General features: G+C 44.5%; 1 protein-coding gene across 6 annotated transcripts in view; it reads right to left on the bottom strand.

Moving 5' to 3' along the window:
- The window catches only part of NASP (nuclear autoantigenic sperm protein), a 77,184-nt gene that overhangs the window by 32,634 nt on the left and 25,296 nt on the right, over positions 1 to 19,254 (bottom strand). For all 6 annotated transcript variants that reach the window (XR_003858920.1, XM_029617979.1, XM_029617978.1 and 3 more), the window contains 3 exons: positions 15,505 to 15,548; positions 15,302 to 15,372; positions 11,795 to 11,868 (listed from right to left, as the gene is read on the bottom strand). Coding sequence is in view for 5 of the 6 variants with exons in the window: in XM_029617979.1 (XP_029473839.1) it covers positions 11,795 to 11,868; positions 15,302 to 15,372; positions 15,505 to 15,548 (189 nt within the window). In the remaining variant the exon portion in view is untranslated. The remainder of the gene's footprint in view (positions 1 to 11,794; positions 11,869 to 15,301; positions 15,373 to 15,504; positions 15,549 to 19,254) is intronic.

The raw sequence follows: 19,254 nt of genomic DNA, 5'->3' as shown, positions 1-19,254 counted from the left end.
TTTTTTTTAAACTGGAGACTGCCAGTGCACTCAATCAACGCTGTGGGAAATTAGACTTCCCTTTCAGGAATAATAAAACTGAACAGAAAAGCTTCAGCGAAAAATCTTTATTTGCAAATGGGCACGGACAGCAAACAGGAAATGTCTAAGCCAGCAGCAGCTTTCTTTACACAGATACAGGCTTCTTATACTTTTTCTAAAGTTCCTCTCTTTTTACTGATCATATTGATCTGTTAACTTGAGAATCTGCACTTGTTTCCTTTGGAAGAAAGGAAGGAGTTGCTCTCAGCATTGCTTCTTTTGGTGTACAGATATAAGGAACGGAAATATAGCTAACTGCTTCTGCAGAGGGAGTTGACGTCAGAGCTGTGCAGGTAAACTTGTGTCTCTTGCAGAGGCCTGTTTAGATCATAGGCCCATATCGCAGCCTACAGGACATGTTGGGTTTATTTCAGGTAATGGGTTTCTGGGGGGAAGTGCTTTTTGGCTATGCTGGAACCAGCAATTCTGTGCAGCCTGTCTGTCAGTTTCCTTCCTCTGCAGCAGATGGGTCAGACAAGCTAATTGATTTCTAAAAGCAAGGATTACTTTTCTCTTAACTTTAAGTATAAGGTACAATTTAAACATTCTCCTTAGCTTTGCTAAACACAGTAGATAGAGCTACAAAGATACTATTAGTTGTGGTTACTCCTACCCTATTCCTAGCAGCATAGAGTAGGCCTTTTCAATAGCAAACACAAAGCAACTTAGACCAACTTATCTCTGTTATTTCCAAAGTAATAGCAACACTAAACTTCATTTCTCGAACACCGACACCAGATAACTGGGTGTCTTGAACTAGGGGTAGGCCATGGCTTACCTGTGTTATCTTAGTCTCGAGGTTTGTTATCAGAGGTTCTCTATTTCTGGGGCAGCCGTGGGCACAATGCTGAGTCCATCTGTCTACACTAAGGAAAACGAAATTATCAGGTAAGTAATTTCTCCATTTCCTAGCGAGTAGCCAGATGACTCAGGACTGATGGGATGTACAAAAGCTGCTCCCCTGTCGGGTGGGAGGCTGCTCATGGCCCACTTAGTCCTGCCCTTGCGAAGGCTGTGTCCTCCCTGGCCTGGACATCCAGGCAGTAGAACCTGGAAAAGGTGTGTAGGGAGGACCACGTCACCGCCTGAGATCTGTGGGTGACAGCAGCTTGGTTTCTGCCCAGGAGACTGCCTGGGCCCTCGTAGAATGAGCCTTAATCTGTAGAGGTAAGGGCTTTCTTGCCTCTATGTAGGCTGCCTTGATTACTTCTTTGTTCCCAGCGGGCTATGGTTGCCCGCGATGCCGCTTCCCCTTGTTTCTTCCCTCTGTGAAGAACAAATAAGTGATCTGTTGTGCACCGGTTCCGATCTTTCCAGGTATCGCACCAGTAAGTCTTCCTCTGGCCATGTCTGGACAAGAGCATCAATTCCGTGGGATTGTGGCTCAAGACCCTGGGGACTTGGGCATTGAGACGGGTGGCCAGTAGATCCAAGGCTGGGAGGCCCCAGCAATTTACAATCAGTTGGAAGGCTGTGGTTGACCGCGTCCATTCCCCCAGGTCCAGGCTCTCTGCTGAGGAAGTCTGCTGAGATGACGTCTTTTCCTGCGATGTGGGAGGCTGAGCTCCCTTGTAGGTTGATCTCTGCCCATGCCATGTGAGGGTCTGTCTAGAGACATCTGCTGGTTTTTTGTTCCCCCCCTGGCAGTTGATGTAAGCAACTGGTCATGTTGTCTGACATTACTTGAGTTGCTTTTCAGGCATGCTAGTCTAACTGCTCGAGCTTCCAGACTGTGTTCTATTTTGCCTCTTCCTTATTCCATTGTCCCTGGGCCATCAGTTCCTGACAGTGGGCTCCCCACCCTTGCATCCATGGTGAGCAAGATCCAGCTCTGTGGGGATAGGCTTACTCCTCTGCTTAGGTGGTCTTCCTGTAGCCACCACTGGAGCTGAGAATGTTCCTCTGCTGGTAGTTGAAGGTGAATTGAGTAGTCCTGGGACAGTGGGATCCATCGTGACAGTAAGGAGCGCTGGAGCAGTCAATTATGGGCCCTTGCCCAAGGGAAGACTTCCAGGGTTGATGCCATGAGGCAGAGGAAGAAGATAGTCCCATACCTTGGGGTGTGCATTGGTCAATCGTTATTGTTCCATCAGTTTCTCTCCTCTGAGGAGGAAAACTGTTCTGTTTTGTGTCGAAACAGGCCCCCAGCTACTCTAGCTTTTAAGGGCTGCAGACTGCTCTTGCCCATGTTCATGACCCAACCGAGTTCCTGCAGCAGGCTCTTGACTCTGCTGGTCGCTTGCCAGCTCTCTTCGGAAGACTTTGCCCTGATTAGCCAATCGTCCAGGTAAGTGTACACCAAGATCCCTTCCTTCCTCAGTATTGCTGCCACAACCACCATGATTTTGGTGAAGGTTCTGGAGCAGTTGCTAGGCCAAAGGCTAGAGCTCCGAACTGGTAATGGTGACCCAGTATCGCAAAGCACAGGAAGCACTGGTGATCCTGATGAACTGGGATATGAAAGGTCCAGGGAGGTTAGAAACTCCCAGTTGTACTGCCATTATTATGGAGCAAAGAGTTTCCATGTAGAAGTGTAGAACCCACAGATGACTTGACATTGAGGTCTAAGATGGGCCAGAAAGATCCTTTCCTTCATGGGAATGATAAAATAGATGGAATAGCACCCCCCATTTTGTTGGGGCATGGGAATCTGCGTTGTTGCCTTCAGACTGAGTAGTCTTGTTAGAGTAGTTTCTGCCAGCTCTTGGAATGGGAGTGGCAGGGTGACATTTGACACAAGGGATGCTGTGGAACTCACTCCAGAGAGTAGCCTTCGAATGATGTTTAGAGCCCATTGTCTGATGTTATCTTGACCTATCTTTGGTAGAACAGGGCAAGTCTACCCCCTATATCCTCTTCCTGTGGATGGGTCAGCTCATTCTCATTATGGAGCAATGTTCCCCATTTGGTCTGTTCTGAAAGGGCTAGGACCTTCAGGAGGGACGAGGTGCCTGTAACTGAGTTCCTATAGGGTCTAAGTGCTGCAATGCTCTGCCCTTGGATCTTCTACTCCTATCTTCCCGGTAGCCGAGGCACTGGGGATTCGCCCCATTTGCTGGCTAACTTCTCCAATTTGCTTCCGAATAAGCAAGATCCTTTAAAAGGCAATAAATACTTTAAAAGAAAATGTAGGTAAGATCAACAGAAGATCAGTGATTATAGAAAATATTCAGATTAAAAATGAAATACTTCAAAAAAGGATTGAAAGTTTGGACAACACTGTTCAAGCATTGAATCTAAGGATAACTAATTTTCCTCTCAAACTATATAGGCCCAATTGAATTGTTTAAATCTTATGCCACTAAGATTCTTAATATACCTGATCAGGGATATCCAGTAATTGTTAGGGCTATCTAGGATTAAAGAAAAAAGTCAAGAAAAAATAAGTTATTGATAGAGAGAAGGAAGAGAAGGAGAAGGAACATCAGATTTGCTGCAAAAATCTCAAGAAGAACTTGAGATTAAAAATAGAGGCACTCAATTCAATTTGCCTTTAATAACCGATAAAGTTATTTTTCTGTAATAGAATGAAAACATTTTATGGGTAGAAAGTTTGGATCTTCCCAGATCTTGAAAAGAATACTCAGGTATGTAGGAAAAAAGTTTTTGGCCTATAAAAAAAAAGAAGTGGTTGATTAGCAAGAAGAAACCCCCCTTAAGTATCCCCTGTAGATGTGTAATCAAATACAGGGGGGGGGGGGGGGAGAGATTATTCTTTTCTGGATCCAGAACAGCTGAGAAATCTCCTTGGGAACTTAGATCTGGTTAAATTGATCAGAAGCAGATCCCATTGCATCTTAAATGGTACATTATAATCTTTAAAAATTTTGCTCATTTTTCAGCTAAGAAAAGATTCTCTATTTTCCTGTGGTTAGATCATTTGCATTAAGTAGTTTCCTTTGTTAAATATATCTTATTGAATAATAATTTGATGTATATGTTCTGTTATTGCTGTAAGATATTTAGGAATCTCTTGTATGTAGTTTTTTTTTATTTTATTTATGAATTTTCAAAGATCCTTTAAAAGGCATTCTTGTGAGATTCGCTTTAGATGTCACGTCTGCAGACCAATTCCGTAGCCACAGTTGTCTTCTGGCTGCCACTACAGAGGCAACACCCCTGGCTGAGGTGCGTACCAGGTCTGAGCTTGCGTCTGAGGAAGGCTGCTGCAGGTTCCATCGTCTCACCGGTATATATGTTCTGGAGTCATTTGCCTCTCGAGAGGAGCAAGCAGGAACGTGCCACCAGTGCGCAGCAGGAAGCAATCTGCAGTGTCATTGCTTAAGGATGGATTCCTTCAATACAGCTCCTCCCTCAATGGGAATAGTTGTTTGCTTTGAGATGGCACAGACCACAGCATCCACCTTTGGGAATCGCAGGCGTTCCTTGGTCGTTGGTTCTAGAGGATATAGCACTTCCAAGGCCTGACCCCCTTTGAAGCTTGCCTCCAGGGAATCCCATTCCAGGTCAATCAGTTCTTGGATGGCTTCCATCATTGGAAAGTAGCATGAGGCCTTACAAAGGGACACCAAGATGGGGTTCTTCTTTGGTTCTGCCATAGGGTCAGTGCCAGGAATACCCAGAGTCTTCAGAGTCTGGGAAACAAGGGCTGATAATTAGTCCTTGTGGTTCGGTATGGTTCCATTCCTGGATGGATTTCTCCTTCTTCCAGGGAGTCAATCTGAGGTGTCTGGATCCCTGTTAGGGAAGTTCTTGGTTAGGTGAGGCAGGTCTTGAGGCATCTGAGCAGGGCCAAGAGGATCTTGTGCTTCTGGCAGGGGTTGAGTCTGGGGGCAGCTGGGGCTGATTGTGCCTGAACCAAGGCTTGCAGCCCTTGGAAAAATTCCAACCAGGAGAAGGTCCCTGAGTCCATGTTAATCCCAGGGGGGAGTCTGAGTAGGGGCCCTAGAGGTGCCCTCCTGTGGGGAAACCATCTCCGATGCAAAGGTTCGGGGAGCTATCTTCAGTAGCTCCGGAACCATCTCCGGACAGTAAGGGACCAGGTTTTGGTTCCCCTGGGCTTCTTTGCAAGGTTGACACAGGCAGGACTCCAATTTAGGCTGCACACCTCTTATGTGGCAGGCTGTGCAAAGCTGCCTTCTGGGGCACCGGTGCCATTATTTCTGTGTGTGCGCCGCTATGTGTGTCTGCAACTTAGGCGCATTGGCCACCCAGCCTGCCCTGTGCATACCAGCGGCGAGAAGGGAAGATGGCACCAACAATCCCTGGGCATAAGATGGCGGCCCCTGAGGGTCTCCACATGTGTGGACCCTTGCACTGGATCGGGGCCTAGCCTAACCAAGGCTGCTCAACCTGATCGGTGCTCCCTTCTAACCTTGCCAGGGTATGGCAATCCGAGCTGTGGAGACCAGAGACCTGAATTTAAAGATTTTTTCCTTACCTGGTCTCTGCCCTTACAGATTGTGTTGGATGGTCTCCAGCTGCAGGGGAGAGGGATTTACCTTCACCACCACGCTCGAGGATGCACTCACTGCCTTTCAGCCACACTGGGGGGGCTAAGTCCACGCTGGGAACAGACTACTGGACCAAGGCCCACCTCTGAGGGATATCTGAGATCAACCTCAGGAATTCAACTGGGGAGGGACCCTTCGGTATCACTGCAGGAGAGTGGGGCTCGATCTTCCTTAAGGTAAATTTTGTTTCTTCTTTGCTGTAATTCTTAACACTATTCTAGTGTGTGGGATAGTGTCTGCATTTGCTAGGAGATGGAGATACTGAAGAGCTGAGGTCACTGCAGGGGTGGATCTAGAGTGACGTCAGGTTTGAAGTCTGACTCAGTCTCCCATCTGCTAGCAGAAGAGCACATAACCCACTGGTCCTGAGTCCATCTGGCTACATGCTAGGAAATTGTACATTGAGTGAAAATTTTCTGATTAGTTTTAAAAATGTGCTACTTGCTAACTTCATAGAGTGCCCCCTAGTCCTATCCAAAGAAAAAAGTAAACAGATTCACATTTATGAACAAAAATGGAATAGGTTCTGTTTCTTGCATTCTGGGAATAGGAATTACAGCCTTCAAATCCAACAGCCTCTTAAATGTAATCTTCACTGCCATTCTCTTCTGTAGAGTTGCATGGAGAAAAATTCATCGAGGAATTGAGAAAATCTAGAACCTGGCTGTTTTACCACCTCCAGAACTCCCTGGTCTGTTGTAATCTGGTGCCACCTTTAATAAAGGCCAGGTAGATGCCTGCATATCTCTGGATCCAGTAGGTGAGCCAGCACCCCCTTTATGGTAAAGATAGAGATACTTTGGCACCAGAGCCCACATCCATCCAAGACTATGTTTTCCAAAGGAATGAGACTTTTCAGAAGTTGCTTCTCAGGAAGGACAAAAGATGGGAATCCCTGGAGCGGCCCTTTACACGAAAGACATGATGCCTTCCTGTCCTGTTGCAATGAGGAACCTTTGATTTGCCCCAGCTATTCGCTAGGTTCTCCAGCTCACTCCCTAAAGGGTAACCTTGGGAAATTAGACTTGGAAATAGTGCCTGCTGAATGCAGCCATGATTGTAGCCTAGCCACTATCATGGAAGCCACCCACACCTAGTCAGTGTCATTGGGTAATAATGCATCACTGATCTGCCCTCTGAACTCATTCTGTGTGTCTGAGACACAAACCAGCCCAACCCACCAGGCAGCAATAAGCAGCAATCTGCAAATTCACTGCCATGGCCTCAATCCTCCTAGCCTGATCAGCTTTTAGAGCTGTCCCTCCTTCCACTTGGATGGTGGTTGGCTAATGTATGAATGCGCTTAGTGCAGGTGATGTCAGAGTTCAGAAAATGAAACTTAAAGCAGACAGATTTCCTGGAACTTACAGCAAGTGCAGCTGTCCATAGTAACGAGGCACATATACATGCACAAATGTATTCATTGGACAAGGGTTAAGGGGCAGGCATACGTAGACACCTGTTGATTGGCTGAAGGTGTGCACTAGCAGTATTAGCTCTGAGTAGGTTTTGGGCTTGCATCCTTTGCTTTGTAATGCCTGCTACTTCTAGAGAAACCACGCCTTTCTCCATAATAAACTTCTCGCTGTTTGACTTTAAGGCTGGTCTTTATTGGTCTCTAGTCAGGGGTTTATATTCACTTTGTATCAGCATATACCAACATAACTCCCCTTCAACTGCTCCCCTGCCTTTGGTTCCAAAGGATACACATTTGCCAAAACACATCCCCCTTTTTAAAGCTTGCCTCAGGCATTCCACTAAAGATCAATCAACCCTTGAATTGGGTACAGGAGGGGAAAGAAAACAGGACACTTTAAAGTGAATATGGTATCCTTCGATTCCACCCCCAGTCATACTGAGCATTGTCAGATATGGCTCCAAACCAAGTGTAATTTCTCCCCCTTTGAGAGGTGAGAATCCCCTACCGAAATCAGACATCCTGAACCACATCCCCCCTGAACATCTCTGGTGCCAGCCTCCCTGCAGTATTTGTGCAACGTGGCTGACAAATGAGATCCAAGCATGCAATCCCTTAGGTTGCTTCACTTTCACCAGATGACCCTGCAGAAAGGACTGCAGGTGCTGAGAAAGTTCCACCCAGGAGAAGGATAATTGAGCACCCATAGGCCCAAACCTGGCCCTTTGACCTTTCTCAGGGATGCCTCAGCTAAAGAGAGCAAGGAGGGAAGAGAAATGACCACTGCCTCACCTCCAACTCCACTCCCATTCAGAGACACCATAAACCAAAAGGGTGTCTGAAAGACAAGTGACAAATCTCTAGCAGTCAGATTGCCTTAACCATCCAAATAGTGCTGACATAGCCAGGTGCTTAGCCTGCTTGTCCCTGGCCCTTAGCTCTACACACAATGCCACCCAGGTGTACAAGAACACCCCTAAGGATGCAGGCACATCTGTGCTCACGTTTTAGGTCTTGGACATACATGTGCAAGAACTTCACAACCTAGACTTGAGCACCATACATGTGCACGTACCATGCAAATATGCTCTGAAATCTAGGCAGCAGTTTTACACTCCAATACCTGCGCATTTGTGCACCCAGCTCAGTAAGCTACCATGCAGCTGCCGGCCCATCTCTGCCTGGACTTTCCTAGGAGAGAGAGACTGAAAAAAGTTTGCTCATTAGCCTTGACGGCTGGGTGGGGAACCCCCTGCATGGAACTAACTTTTCCCTGCAGGTAAAAGCCAGAGGTACTAACCTGCCCTGCAGGCCTTGCCTCCCTACTTCTACCAGGCAGGAATATTTCATGGCCCCTTGGAACTCCTTTTGGCAGGAGTGCTGCCCCTCCAGACGCCCCTGGACTTCACTTGCAATGGAAAATCACAATGGTGCTTCTAAGTTTAGCTTTGAGCGCTGAGAGCCTGCACTGGCCTCACTGTCTGCCCAGAAGAGAGTATTGTAACCGAACCTTTGACGGCACCTGTTAGAATGTACTATAAGTACACTTTTACCTACATTAAATATGTGCCTCCATGTAAACCTGTTAGAATGTACTACAGTACACTTTTACCTATATTAAATATGTGCCTCCATGTAAACCTGTTAGAATGTACTACAGTACACTTTTACCTGCATTAAATATGTGCCTCCATGTAAACCTGTTAGAATGTACTACAGTACACTTTTACCTGCATTAAATATGTGCCTCCATGTAAACCTGTTAGAATGTACTACAGTACACTTTTACCTACATTAAATATGTGCCTCCATGTAAACCTGTTAGAATGTACTACAGTACACTTTTACCTACATTAAATATGTGCCTCCATGTAAACCTGTTAGAATGTACTATAGTACACTTTTACCTACATTAAATATGTGCCTCCATGTAAACCTGTTAGAATGTACTATAGTACACTTTTACCTACATTAAATATGTGCCTCCATGTAAACCTGTTAGAATGAACTATAGTACACTTTTACCTGCATTAAATATGTGCCTCCATGTAAACCTGTTAGAATGTACTATAGTACACTTTTACCTACATTAAATATGTGCCTCCATGTAAACCTGTTAGAATGTACTATAGTACACTTTTACCTACATTAAATATGTGCCTCCATGTAAACCTGTTAGAATGTACTACAGTACACTTTTACCTACATTAAATATGTGCCTCCATGTAAACCTGTTAGAATGTACTATAGTACACTTTTACCTGCATTAAATATGTGCCTCCATGTAAACCTGTTAGAATGTACTATAGTACACTTTTACCTACATTAAATATGTGCCTCCATGTAAACCTGTTAGAATGTACTATAGTACACTTTTACCTATATTAAATATGTGCCTCCATGTAAACCTGTTAGAATGTACTACAGTACACTTTTACCTACATTAAATATGTGCCTCCATGTAAACCTGTTAGAATGTACTACAGTACACTTTTACCTACATTAAATATGTGCCTCCATGTAAACCTGTTAGAATGTACTATAGTACACTTTTACCTACATTAAATATGTGCCTCCATGTAAACCTGTTAGAATGTACTATAGTACACTTTTACCTGCATTAAATATGTGCCTCCATGTAAACCTGTTAGAATGTACTACAGTACACTTTTACCTACATTAAATACGTGCCTCCATGTAAACCTGTTAGAATGTACTATAGTACACTTTTACCTACATTAAATACGTGCCTACATGTAAACCTGTTAGAATGTACTATAGTACACTTTTACCTACATTAAATATGTGCCTACATGTAAACCTGTTAGAATGTACTACAGTACACTTTTACCTACATTAAATATGTGCCTCCATGTAAACCTGTTAGAATGTACTATAGTACACTTTTACCTACATTAAATATGTGCCTCCATGTAAACCTGTTAGAATGTACTACAGTACACTTTTACCTACATTAAATATGTGCCTCCATGTAAACCTGTTAGAATGTACTACAGTACACTTTTACCTACATTAAATATGTGCCTCCATGTAAACCTGTTAGAATGTACTACAGTACACTTTTACCTACATTAAATACGTGCCTCCATGTAAACCTGTTAGAATGTACTATAGTACACTTTTACCTACATTAAATATGTGCCTCCATGTAAACCTGTTAGAATGTACTACAGTACACTTTTACCTGCATTAAATATGTGCCTCCATGTAAACCTGTTAGAATGTACTACAGTACACTTTTACCTACATTAAATACGTGCCTCCATGTAAACCTGTTAGAATGTACTATAGTACACTTTTACCTACATTAAATATGTGCCTCCATGTAAACCTGTTAGAATGTACTACAGTACACTTTTACCTGCATTAAATATGTGCCTCCATGTAAACCTGTTAGAATGTACTACAGTACACTTTTACCTACATTAAATATGTGCCTCCATGTAAACCTGTTAGAATGTACTATAGTACACTTTTACCTACATTAAATATGTGCCTCCATGTAAACCTGTTAGAATGTACTATAGTACACTTTTACCTACATTAAATATGTGCCTCCATGTAAACCTGTTAGAATGTACTATAGTACACTTTTACCTACATTAAATATGTGCCTCCATGTAAACCTGTTAGAATGTACTACAGTACACTTTTACCTACATTAAATATGTGCCTACATGTAAACCGTTGCGACGGTATTTAACTTAGCAACGGTATAGAAAAGTTTTTAAATAAAAATAAAAAATACTACCCTACACTGAGCAAGACTGCCAGGCCTGGTACTCTTCGTCCCTCCTTCAGTGATGTAAATACATGCTGCATGCGTGCACAATCGTGTACCTCAGCACCAGGAGGGATAGCCCTACCAGGGCCTAGCAACCTCCTGGGAGGAATCCTAAAAATCTTTTAGACTGCAGAATTTGCAGACATCAGAAATACTGAGGACTGCAGGTGGCACACGAGGTTATATGGCAGGGTCAGTAAAACTGTCTCCATCTCCTGGAAGGGAGGCAAAACTCAGGCGTCTGGACTGATCCAGGTATGAACAGGAACATGGTGCAACATGCAGGGAAGGCATTCCTGCTTGGCAGGAGGAGCAACTAGCACTCGTCCTCCCACTCTGTGGGCTGAACCAAGCAGTGAAGGAAATCAAAGTGTAAAAGTTCAAACCCCAAACTCCTGCTCCTGTCACCAGCAGAAGCAAGCACACCAGCCATGTGTTTTTTTTCCCCCAAAATAAAGAGACAGTGTTTGCCTGGAACAATCCCAGTCACCATGATGCAGCTGGACCCACAGGCAGAGTGCAATGAATCTAGCACCAGTACCTAGGTCCCTCGCACAGCTGCTGCCTGTTTACATCCCCTCTCCACAGCACACACTGCTTAGAAGCAAACCACCTGACTGGAGAGGCTGCCTCAAGCTTTTTTTTTTTTTTTTTTTACAGGAAGGAAAGCAAATTCTTCCGTCAGTAATTGCCTCTGGAGCACAGCCAAGTAGGGAGAGGATTAGAGGGGAGAGGGCCCCGGCACCAGATTTCAACATTCTCAGGGCAGAAGCACACCAAGGGTCACCAACCCATGCTTGCCCACCTCAACCAGGAGGGATGGCCCCACTAGGACCTAACCTCCTGGGAGGACCATCTCAAACTTTTAATATACTCCAGACTGCAGGTTTTGCACCATCTGCTGGGACAGAAATACTGAGGGACTGCAGGTGGCTCGGTTAGTAAAACTGTCTTCATCTGCTGGCAGGGAGGCAAAACTCAGGAGTCTGGATTGAAGAAGAATTATTTTTAGCTTACCAGTCTCCATACTGACTTCTCCAAGTTTCAGGTGGGCCTCGGCAGCACGCAACTGTGCTTCTTTGTCGTTTTTCCTGAAAAAAATGTTAATAGCATTGTGAAATGGATAGCAACCAAACCCACAAGGAGAAATTGACTTAATTTCCTTTCGTTGAATTCAGCTACACCAGTTTAAGAGGCATGGTTTTGACTGCTAGCAGATGCAGACAGAACAAGTTTCCCCATGGCATCACCAGTAGTAGTACAGCACAAGTTGCCAGTATACTACTGACAAAGCAATGGACAACCTTGTCTTTTATGGTACCCTAAGTACAACAGGAGAGAAGCCTCCAAGAAGACACCCCACTCCATAAATCCCCAGAATAAGCAGGATAAGAAGTTTGTAGAGACATCACACATGCCTTGGGTTAGCAGGTAAGAAACAATTTTCGTTCCTGGAATACCAAAGATCAGTCCAGACAAGTGGGTTTTGCATCCCTACCAGCAGATGGAGGCAGAGAATAAGAACCTTTCAGGCACTGCTACATAACCAAATGCCACCTGCAGTCCCTCAGTATTGACCTGTACCCAAGCGAAGATGTTTATGCCCCCAAAACCCAAATGATTTCCATCTGGGGCAAGCAGAGAATCATAAGTTGGAGCCCCAACATCAACAAGAGCAATGAAGCTTCCAACCCTAACATATATACTTATCTTTGCAAATACAGCATCAGTATCCTGAAGGGGAAGGGTCTTTTAACAGACAAAAGGAATGGCTTTTCTGGACTGATCTGGGGTATTCTAGAATCGAAAGTTAGCAGGTAAGAACCAATCTTCCTTTCCTGTTCATACCCCAGATCAGTCCAGACAAGTGGAACGTACCCAAGCCCCTCTACACTGTGCGGGAACCTGAAAGACCCACCTCGCTTCTTCTGACACCTGAACATCCAGGTGGTAATTTGGTAAAAGTGTGCAGGGAAGACCATGTTGCTGTCCAACAAATCTCCTGCAGAGATACCAGCTGAACATGCCCTAGTACAATGTACCCGCAACCTCTGGAACTGATCAATAAGCCAAAAGAATCGCTTCAACTCTCACAATTGTGCTCTTAGCTTTGGAATTCTGAGATGTTACATACGATACCAGACAGAAGAGTTTAAATGTGAGCAAAAAACAGCTATTCAAAAATGCATAACCTAATTTAAACACATCAGAATGTAGAGAACCACAAAAAACAAGGACAAGAGATACAAACTGAAGAATGAGGAATAAGTTTAACAAAAGAATGTAGATTCTGAATGTAATGTGAAATTGTTATATTTTAATTTTCCTGTATTTCCTGCCTTATGTCCTAGATCATTTAGTATGTATTAGAAAATTTGATAGATGTTCTTGCCTGTTTATGAATACTTCTGTAACCCATTTGTTGATTTATAGTTATGAATGTTACTTTTGTAAACAGTTGTGATCTATACATGGAACAATGCTATATAAAATGTCTAAATACATCCTCTTTGTTCCACTGAACAAAAAGATGATCCAAACTCCAAAAGTCCTTGGTGTCCTTCAGATATCACACCAGAGCCCAACGAACATCCAAGTGAAGCTCCTTTGCAAGCTGCATCAGGTGCAGAAAAAAGCTGGCAACTTCATCTCATTGAGATGAAATGAGGATGACTTTTGGCAAGAAGGGAGGAACCATACACAATACCCTGGTGATCGAAATCCGTAGAAAAGGATCTCTGCACATCAAGGTCTGAGCTCTGAAATCCAAACCAAACCAAATGAATTGCCACCAAGAAAACTGTCTTCAAAGGAGAGATCTTTCAAAAAAAAAAAAAAAAAAAAAAAAAAAAAAAAAAAAAAAAAAAGACTGCCCTCTCAGTGGTTCAAAGGAAGATCCAGAGTGCCCAAAAAACCAGATTAAGGCTCCGTGATGGACATCTTACAAACTGGCAGGCACCCATGCTTGGCCCCCTTAAGAAAACACAATGTTCAGATGAGACACCAACACCCAACCTATGGAGAAGCCATGGGGAAAGCCTTCAGTAGAAGTCTTGCTGGCCAAGGTTGAACCAGATATATCTAAAGAGTCACCACAAATATCAGCGATCCTCAATAATTGAACAAAAATCAAGAGAAACTATCGCTGACAAAATATCTTAGTTTAAAATGACGTTTCTACGTATCTTTGTCAATATTAAAGGCTTTCATGCACCTACACTCCGTGGAATTCATAATTTTGTCAAGTCACTAAATTCAAAAAATATATTTATGGAGTAGGAGGGAGGTTTCATATACAGTGTAGGTGTCCCCGCACCAATACGTAATTGGTTATAATCAACCAGCCTCCTCCTCCGTGGTGTTTTTTTAAACTAGAAATTTTTTTGTGAAAGTCCCACTAGAACATCAGACTCTTCCATGGCACTGTGATCATTGAATATATGTACGGAACAAACACTGTTCAAGCTGTCAAGCTTTGAAGTAAATTTTGAAGAGGGTCCACATTCGACTTCCCGAATATGTTGGTCAATGTCGTCAAACCTTTAATTATCCCAACACGAACCGTCCATGTTTCAGACGTTGGTCTTTCCCTCAGGGGAATGTAATGGCAATATATAACCAACCTTATGGGGTCCCAACCTCTGCACACTGATTCTTCTTGTCTGTTGGTGTATGTATGTAATCATGATTGAGTAAAGTCTACACGAGGTGGTATACCCGAGTCAACAGACAAGAATCAGTGTGCAGAGAGTCCCCTGGCTATTACCCCCAGCGCACTAACCAGAGCAAATTGGGATCCCCAACCCCTGCTCGTTAATGCCTATGACTGGGAGGGATGGTTCCCCCCCCCCAGGAGACAAAGTGCTTTCAAGTCCAAATCTTCCATTTTTGTTTTTAGTCTAGGTACAGAGGTGCAGGTTTTGCACCACCTCCATCTGCTGGGAGACAAATACTGAGGAGATGCAGGTGGCACACTGGGTTAAGAGGTGGTGCCTTCAAAACTGTCTCCACCTGCTGGAGGGGAGGCAAAACCCAGCTATCTGGACTGATCCGGGTACGTACAGGGAACCCAAAATTCTGCTGCATCAGAGTGCACCATCCACTGGCAACTCATTGTGCAGCATTACTACCAGTGATGTCACTGGAAAAGTTGTGTTGTGTATCAGTTGACAGGGTGGAATAATCCCACACATCTGGACTGTGTTAGCAAAACAAGGAAGTGCATTTAAGTGTACACAATCATCTCAACATTGCAGGAATATGAACTTCTAGCATAACGCCCAGCAATAGAACTGCAGATGAACAGAAAGTTAAACAGCACATACTTCAGAGAAGATTGCCTATATTGTGCAATAAAAGCTTTACTAAAATCTGTGGAAACCATATGAGCTATCAAGTTGTATAAAATGATTTAACAAGTTAAAAGCCACAAAGTTATGAACAAGATCCTACTGGACAGTCCTAGAGTGTACTACATGCTGGGATCAGACCACCAACTTCAGGGTGAAGGACATTCAAGACTACCTGCCATAGATGACTTTTGCCAACTCTAGCATCTCCCAGGCCAGCTGCAGATTTCCAACTTCATCATTCTCCTAAAACAGAGAAACTGTTTATTCCAGCAGTCATATACAGCACCTTAGTACACTACAGTATCTTGATGTGCAGTTCAGACGTCTCTGAAAACCCATTAGAGCCAACAGCTATCCTGTGTGTTCAGATCTCACCTTGTCCTCTGTTGCTTCGTAGTCTTTATCCTCTTCTGATTCGTCTGCAAGGCAAGTGCAAGACAGTGGATAAGCCATTTACTACAGCTCTTTGGCAAGCCCTGGTGGCAGGGAAGGACTCGCTTCAGGTGCATTTCCTATCATACCATCAGAAGATATCTGCCACTTAAACTGCAAGAGTAACCGAACACTATACATCCCAATCATTAGGGTTGCTCCACAGGTAGTTTGGACTCTAGTGTTCAATGCAGGTCTAAATAAAATCAAGGATCTTCAAATAGTAATTGTGTGCTGCAGTTTTATACAATTATGGAACAATCCACTGAAGGATTAGGCCTAGAGAACTGATAACATACCAAGGGAAAGAAAAGCCCAGTCTAATGGAAACACAGGGGAGTTTAGATGGCTAATGATTTAACAGAATAACGCATCTGTGCAGAAAGTTGGGAAAAATGCCATTCTGAGCATTTTAAAGGCATGGAACCAGACAGAACTAGCAAGGCTAATTTTCTATGGTAACATTACTAAAGCAGTTAATATACCAAACACCACTCCTCCACCAACCAGTACAGTGAGCAAAACAGCTTTTGAAGCCAGTTAAGAGACTAAAACAAATGGCTGCCCAGGTTCCTCAGCCAGAGACGGTGCCAAGCCAAAACCGCAGACATCATAGTACTTGAGGAAGTGCAGACGAGATCATGTAAGGCATCAGTATTGTACCTCACCATGGCCTCCAGATGCTTAGCTTGATGGGAGTCAAACTCAAATAAGGACCTGTCCACCTGTAGCTGTTGCACTCAAATTTTCCAGCTCTCAACAAAAACCGCTGCACATAGCTGCCTGAACACCCAGGGCAGACCTCAAATTCTCTTGAGGTGCACTTCCAGCTTCCTCTCCTGAAGATCCTTCAATGCCATCGCCCCAGCCACAGGGATGGTAGTCTCAGTTACTGCAGACAGCAGCATCCACCTTGGGATCTTCAGAAGCTCTAGCGCGTCCTCGGGCGGAGGGTACGTACAACTTATTCATGGCCCTGCTGACCTTTTAAGCTGGTATCAGGAGTATCCTACTCCCTGAACAGCAAGTTGAAGACTTTTGGAAAGGAAAGGCTGGCGTAGGACCACACAGTGAGGAGTGTGCCTGACAGAAAACCCAGAATTCCCTGGTTTCTTAGCCTGCCTTGGCTGCATGAACTCTAAGCAATTTATTCAGCATGACTTGCAGGGGGATATGATAGAGGTCTTTAAGATCATGAGAGGTCTTGAACGAGTAGATGTGACTGTTTACACTTTTGAATAATAGAAGGACTAGGGGGCATTCCATGAAGTTAGCAAGTAGCACATTTAAGACTAATCCGAGAAAATTCTCACTCAACACACAATAAAGCTCTGGAATTTGTTGCCAGAGGATATGGTTAGTGCAGTTAGTGTAGCTGGGTTCAAAAAAGTTTGGATAAGATCTTAGAGAAGTCCATTAACAGCTATTAATCAGTTTTACTTAGGGAGCAGCCACTGCTATTAATTGCATCAGTAGCATGGGATCTTAGCATTTGGGTACTTGCCAGGTTTGGCCTCTGTTGGAAACAGGATGCTGGGCTTGATGGACCCTTGGTCTGACCCAGCATGGCAATTTATGTTTATGAATTCCTAGGACATCTGGACAGGCAGTCAAGCTGGCTCCATAAAGGTGACACCTAATCATAAGGTCAAATAAAGCAGAAGCCAACGGCAGGACCTTCAGGCTATCCAGTCACAATAAAAGGCACTATTCTCAGGAGTACCTGAGAACAACTTCAGATGTGTTAATTGCCCTGACCAGCAAGATTCTAACAGAACAAAAGACTATCCAAAGAGCGATGGTAAATGGGCCCCACCTTGGAGAAACACTCAGGGGTAGCTAGGGATGATCTTATGCTGTTGACGTGACAACCAATGTAAATTCTAAGGCAGTCACACTAGAAACTTCCACCATTGTATAATACTGAATGTTATCTATAAAAGAAGGATCACTTCCTGTATACGATGAGATGCTGGTAGTCAGTTTGTCAGAGGCATGGCATCAGCATCTCCCAAGAATACTTATTGTTCAATAAAAAATTATGCTGTCTACCAAAATCTAAGTGTTCCTGTCTCCCTGGTGATAAGCTTCATAAAAAATGGCGAGGTGCTTAACAGGCCAAACATGACCAGATCCACTGCTCCCAGTTCAGATTGCTCCTGTAGGACTTCTATACCCAGCTCCTGTAGAACAGCTGGAATAAGGGGGCCAATTCCTCCTTGTGGAACAGCCAAATTACCTTTGGGTCATCTTTGACTGATTGTGCCTTCGACCCCTCCTGATCTGAATCCTGATCCCCCAGGGCTGGATCTGGTACCAAACGTCCTTGCGCTGGGACCTCATCCACCCAGGAATCTTCAGGAGAGTCATCTGTGGTGGGCATTGGGGCTGGGAGCCTGGGAACCCACCTAATTCTGGTGGCCCCTGAGGACCTAAGGTGCTTAGCCGGAGGTATGGGAACATTCTGCGTAGCCCTGCAGGGACTTGGGTGCTTTAAAGGCTGTATGCACAAATAGCACAAAGTTTGAAGAAAAGGAATCAATCTGGGATATCCTCTTCACACCCTAAAGGTGCCCACCCCTCCCACACCTGGAGATCCCTGCCTCTGGCGACAAGGCAGGAGGGAAATCCCCCCTCCAAGGCCCATGCAGCAGTTCTGAAGAACGAAACAGCCCCTGTTCCTGTGCTGAGTGGGAAGGCATCGCTGCCTGACCTCTGCACCAGAGAAAGCCTTCCAGACTCCGCATCGAGAGGGCTTGCTACTCACTGTGCTCCTGGAAGGGCCCTCCCCACCAGAGAGGCTTTGGGAGCATCGTCCATCCTGGGACAGTCACATGCGTGTCTCCACAGGTGGCACAAGTCATTGCAATCGGGCCCGGAAACCTCAAGCACCGCCAGAGAAGGGAACAAGCACGGTAATGTCAGGGGAAGTGTGCTGTCCCTCGGCTCTTCCCTGCGACTGCTGGTGCTCTGCTCAATTTAAAGTTTTGGTTGTTTTTTTTAAACACAAAACAAGAGGTACTTCCCTTGAAGAATGGCCAGAGGCTGTAGTGGTCCTGCAGGGCGAGAGAACTGGGACCCCCTGGTTTCAGCCCTGCACATGGATGAAGGACTGAGCACAAGAGATTCACTGACCCCTTGCTAGTCTGCCTCAGGAAATGGGGGGGGGGGGGGGGGGGAGGAATGACCCCACCAGGGCCTGGCAAACTCCCTGGGAGGCTCACTGATCAGATCCGACTGCAGGCTTTGCTCCTCTACCCGAGACAAATACTGAGTGACTAACTGCAGGTGGTGCATAACAACCTCTGGTTATGTGGCAATATTAGTGAAACCCAGGAGTCTGCACTGACCTGGGGATGTACAGGGAACCAACCTAGTGTTAAAGGATTGAAAACACGGTTCAAACAAATCCATGTTTAGAAAAGATGCTAATACTTCACCCCAATCTGGGTATAGGAAAGGCTACAGCACAAGCTGCACTTACTACTCATTTAAGGAAGTTTACATGACAAATTCAACAGTACTTTTAGTAAACCTTGAGTGCTGCTTGCGACAGCATTGACCTCCAGCTGTTATTGAGGAGACTAAGCAATCAGCCACTATTATTGGCTAAAGTCTTCTAGAAACCAAATTGTCAACTGGAATTCTTCCATCTCTCAAAGTAATCACTTTCACTGTGATATTTAACAGGGA

Source organism: Rhinatrema bivittatum, chromosome 10, assembly GCF_901001135.1.
Source record: "Rhinatrema bivittatum chromosome 10, aRhiBiv1.1, whole genome shotgun sequence".
NCBI lineage: Eukaryota > Metazoa > Chordata > Amphibia > Gymnophiona > Rhinatrematidae > Rhinatrema > Rhinatrema bivittatum.
Note: the sequence above shows the minus strand (reverse complement) of the source record. Positions and strands in the feature narration are given on the sequence as shown.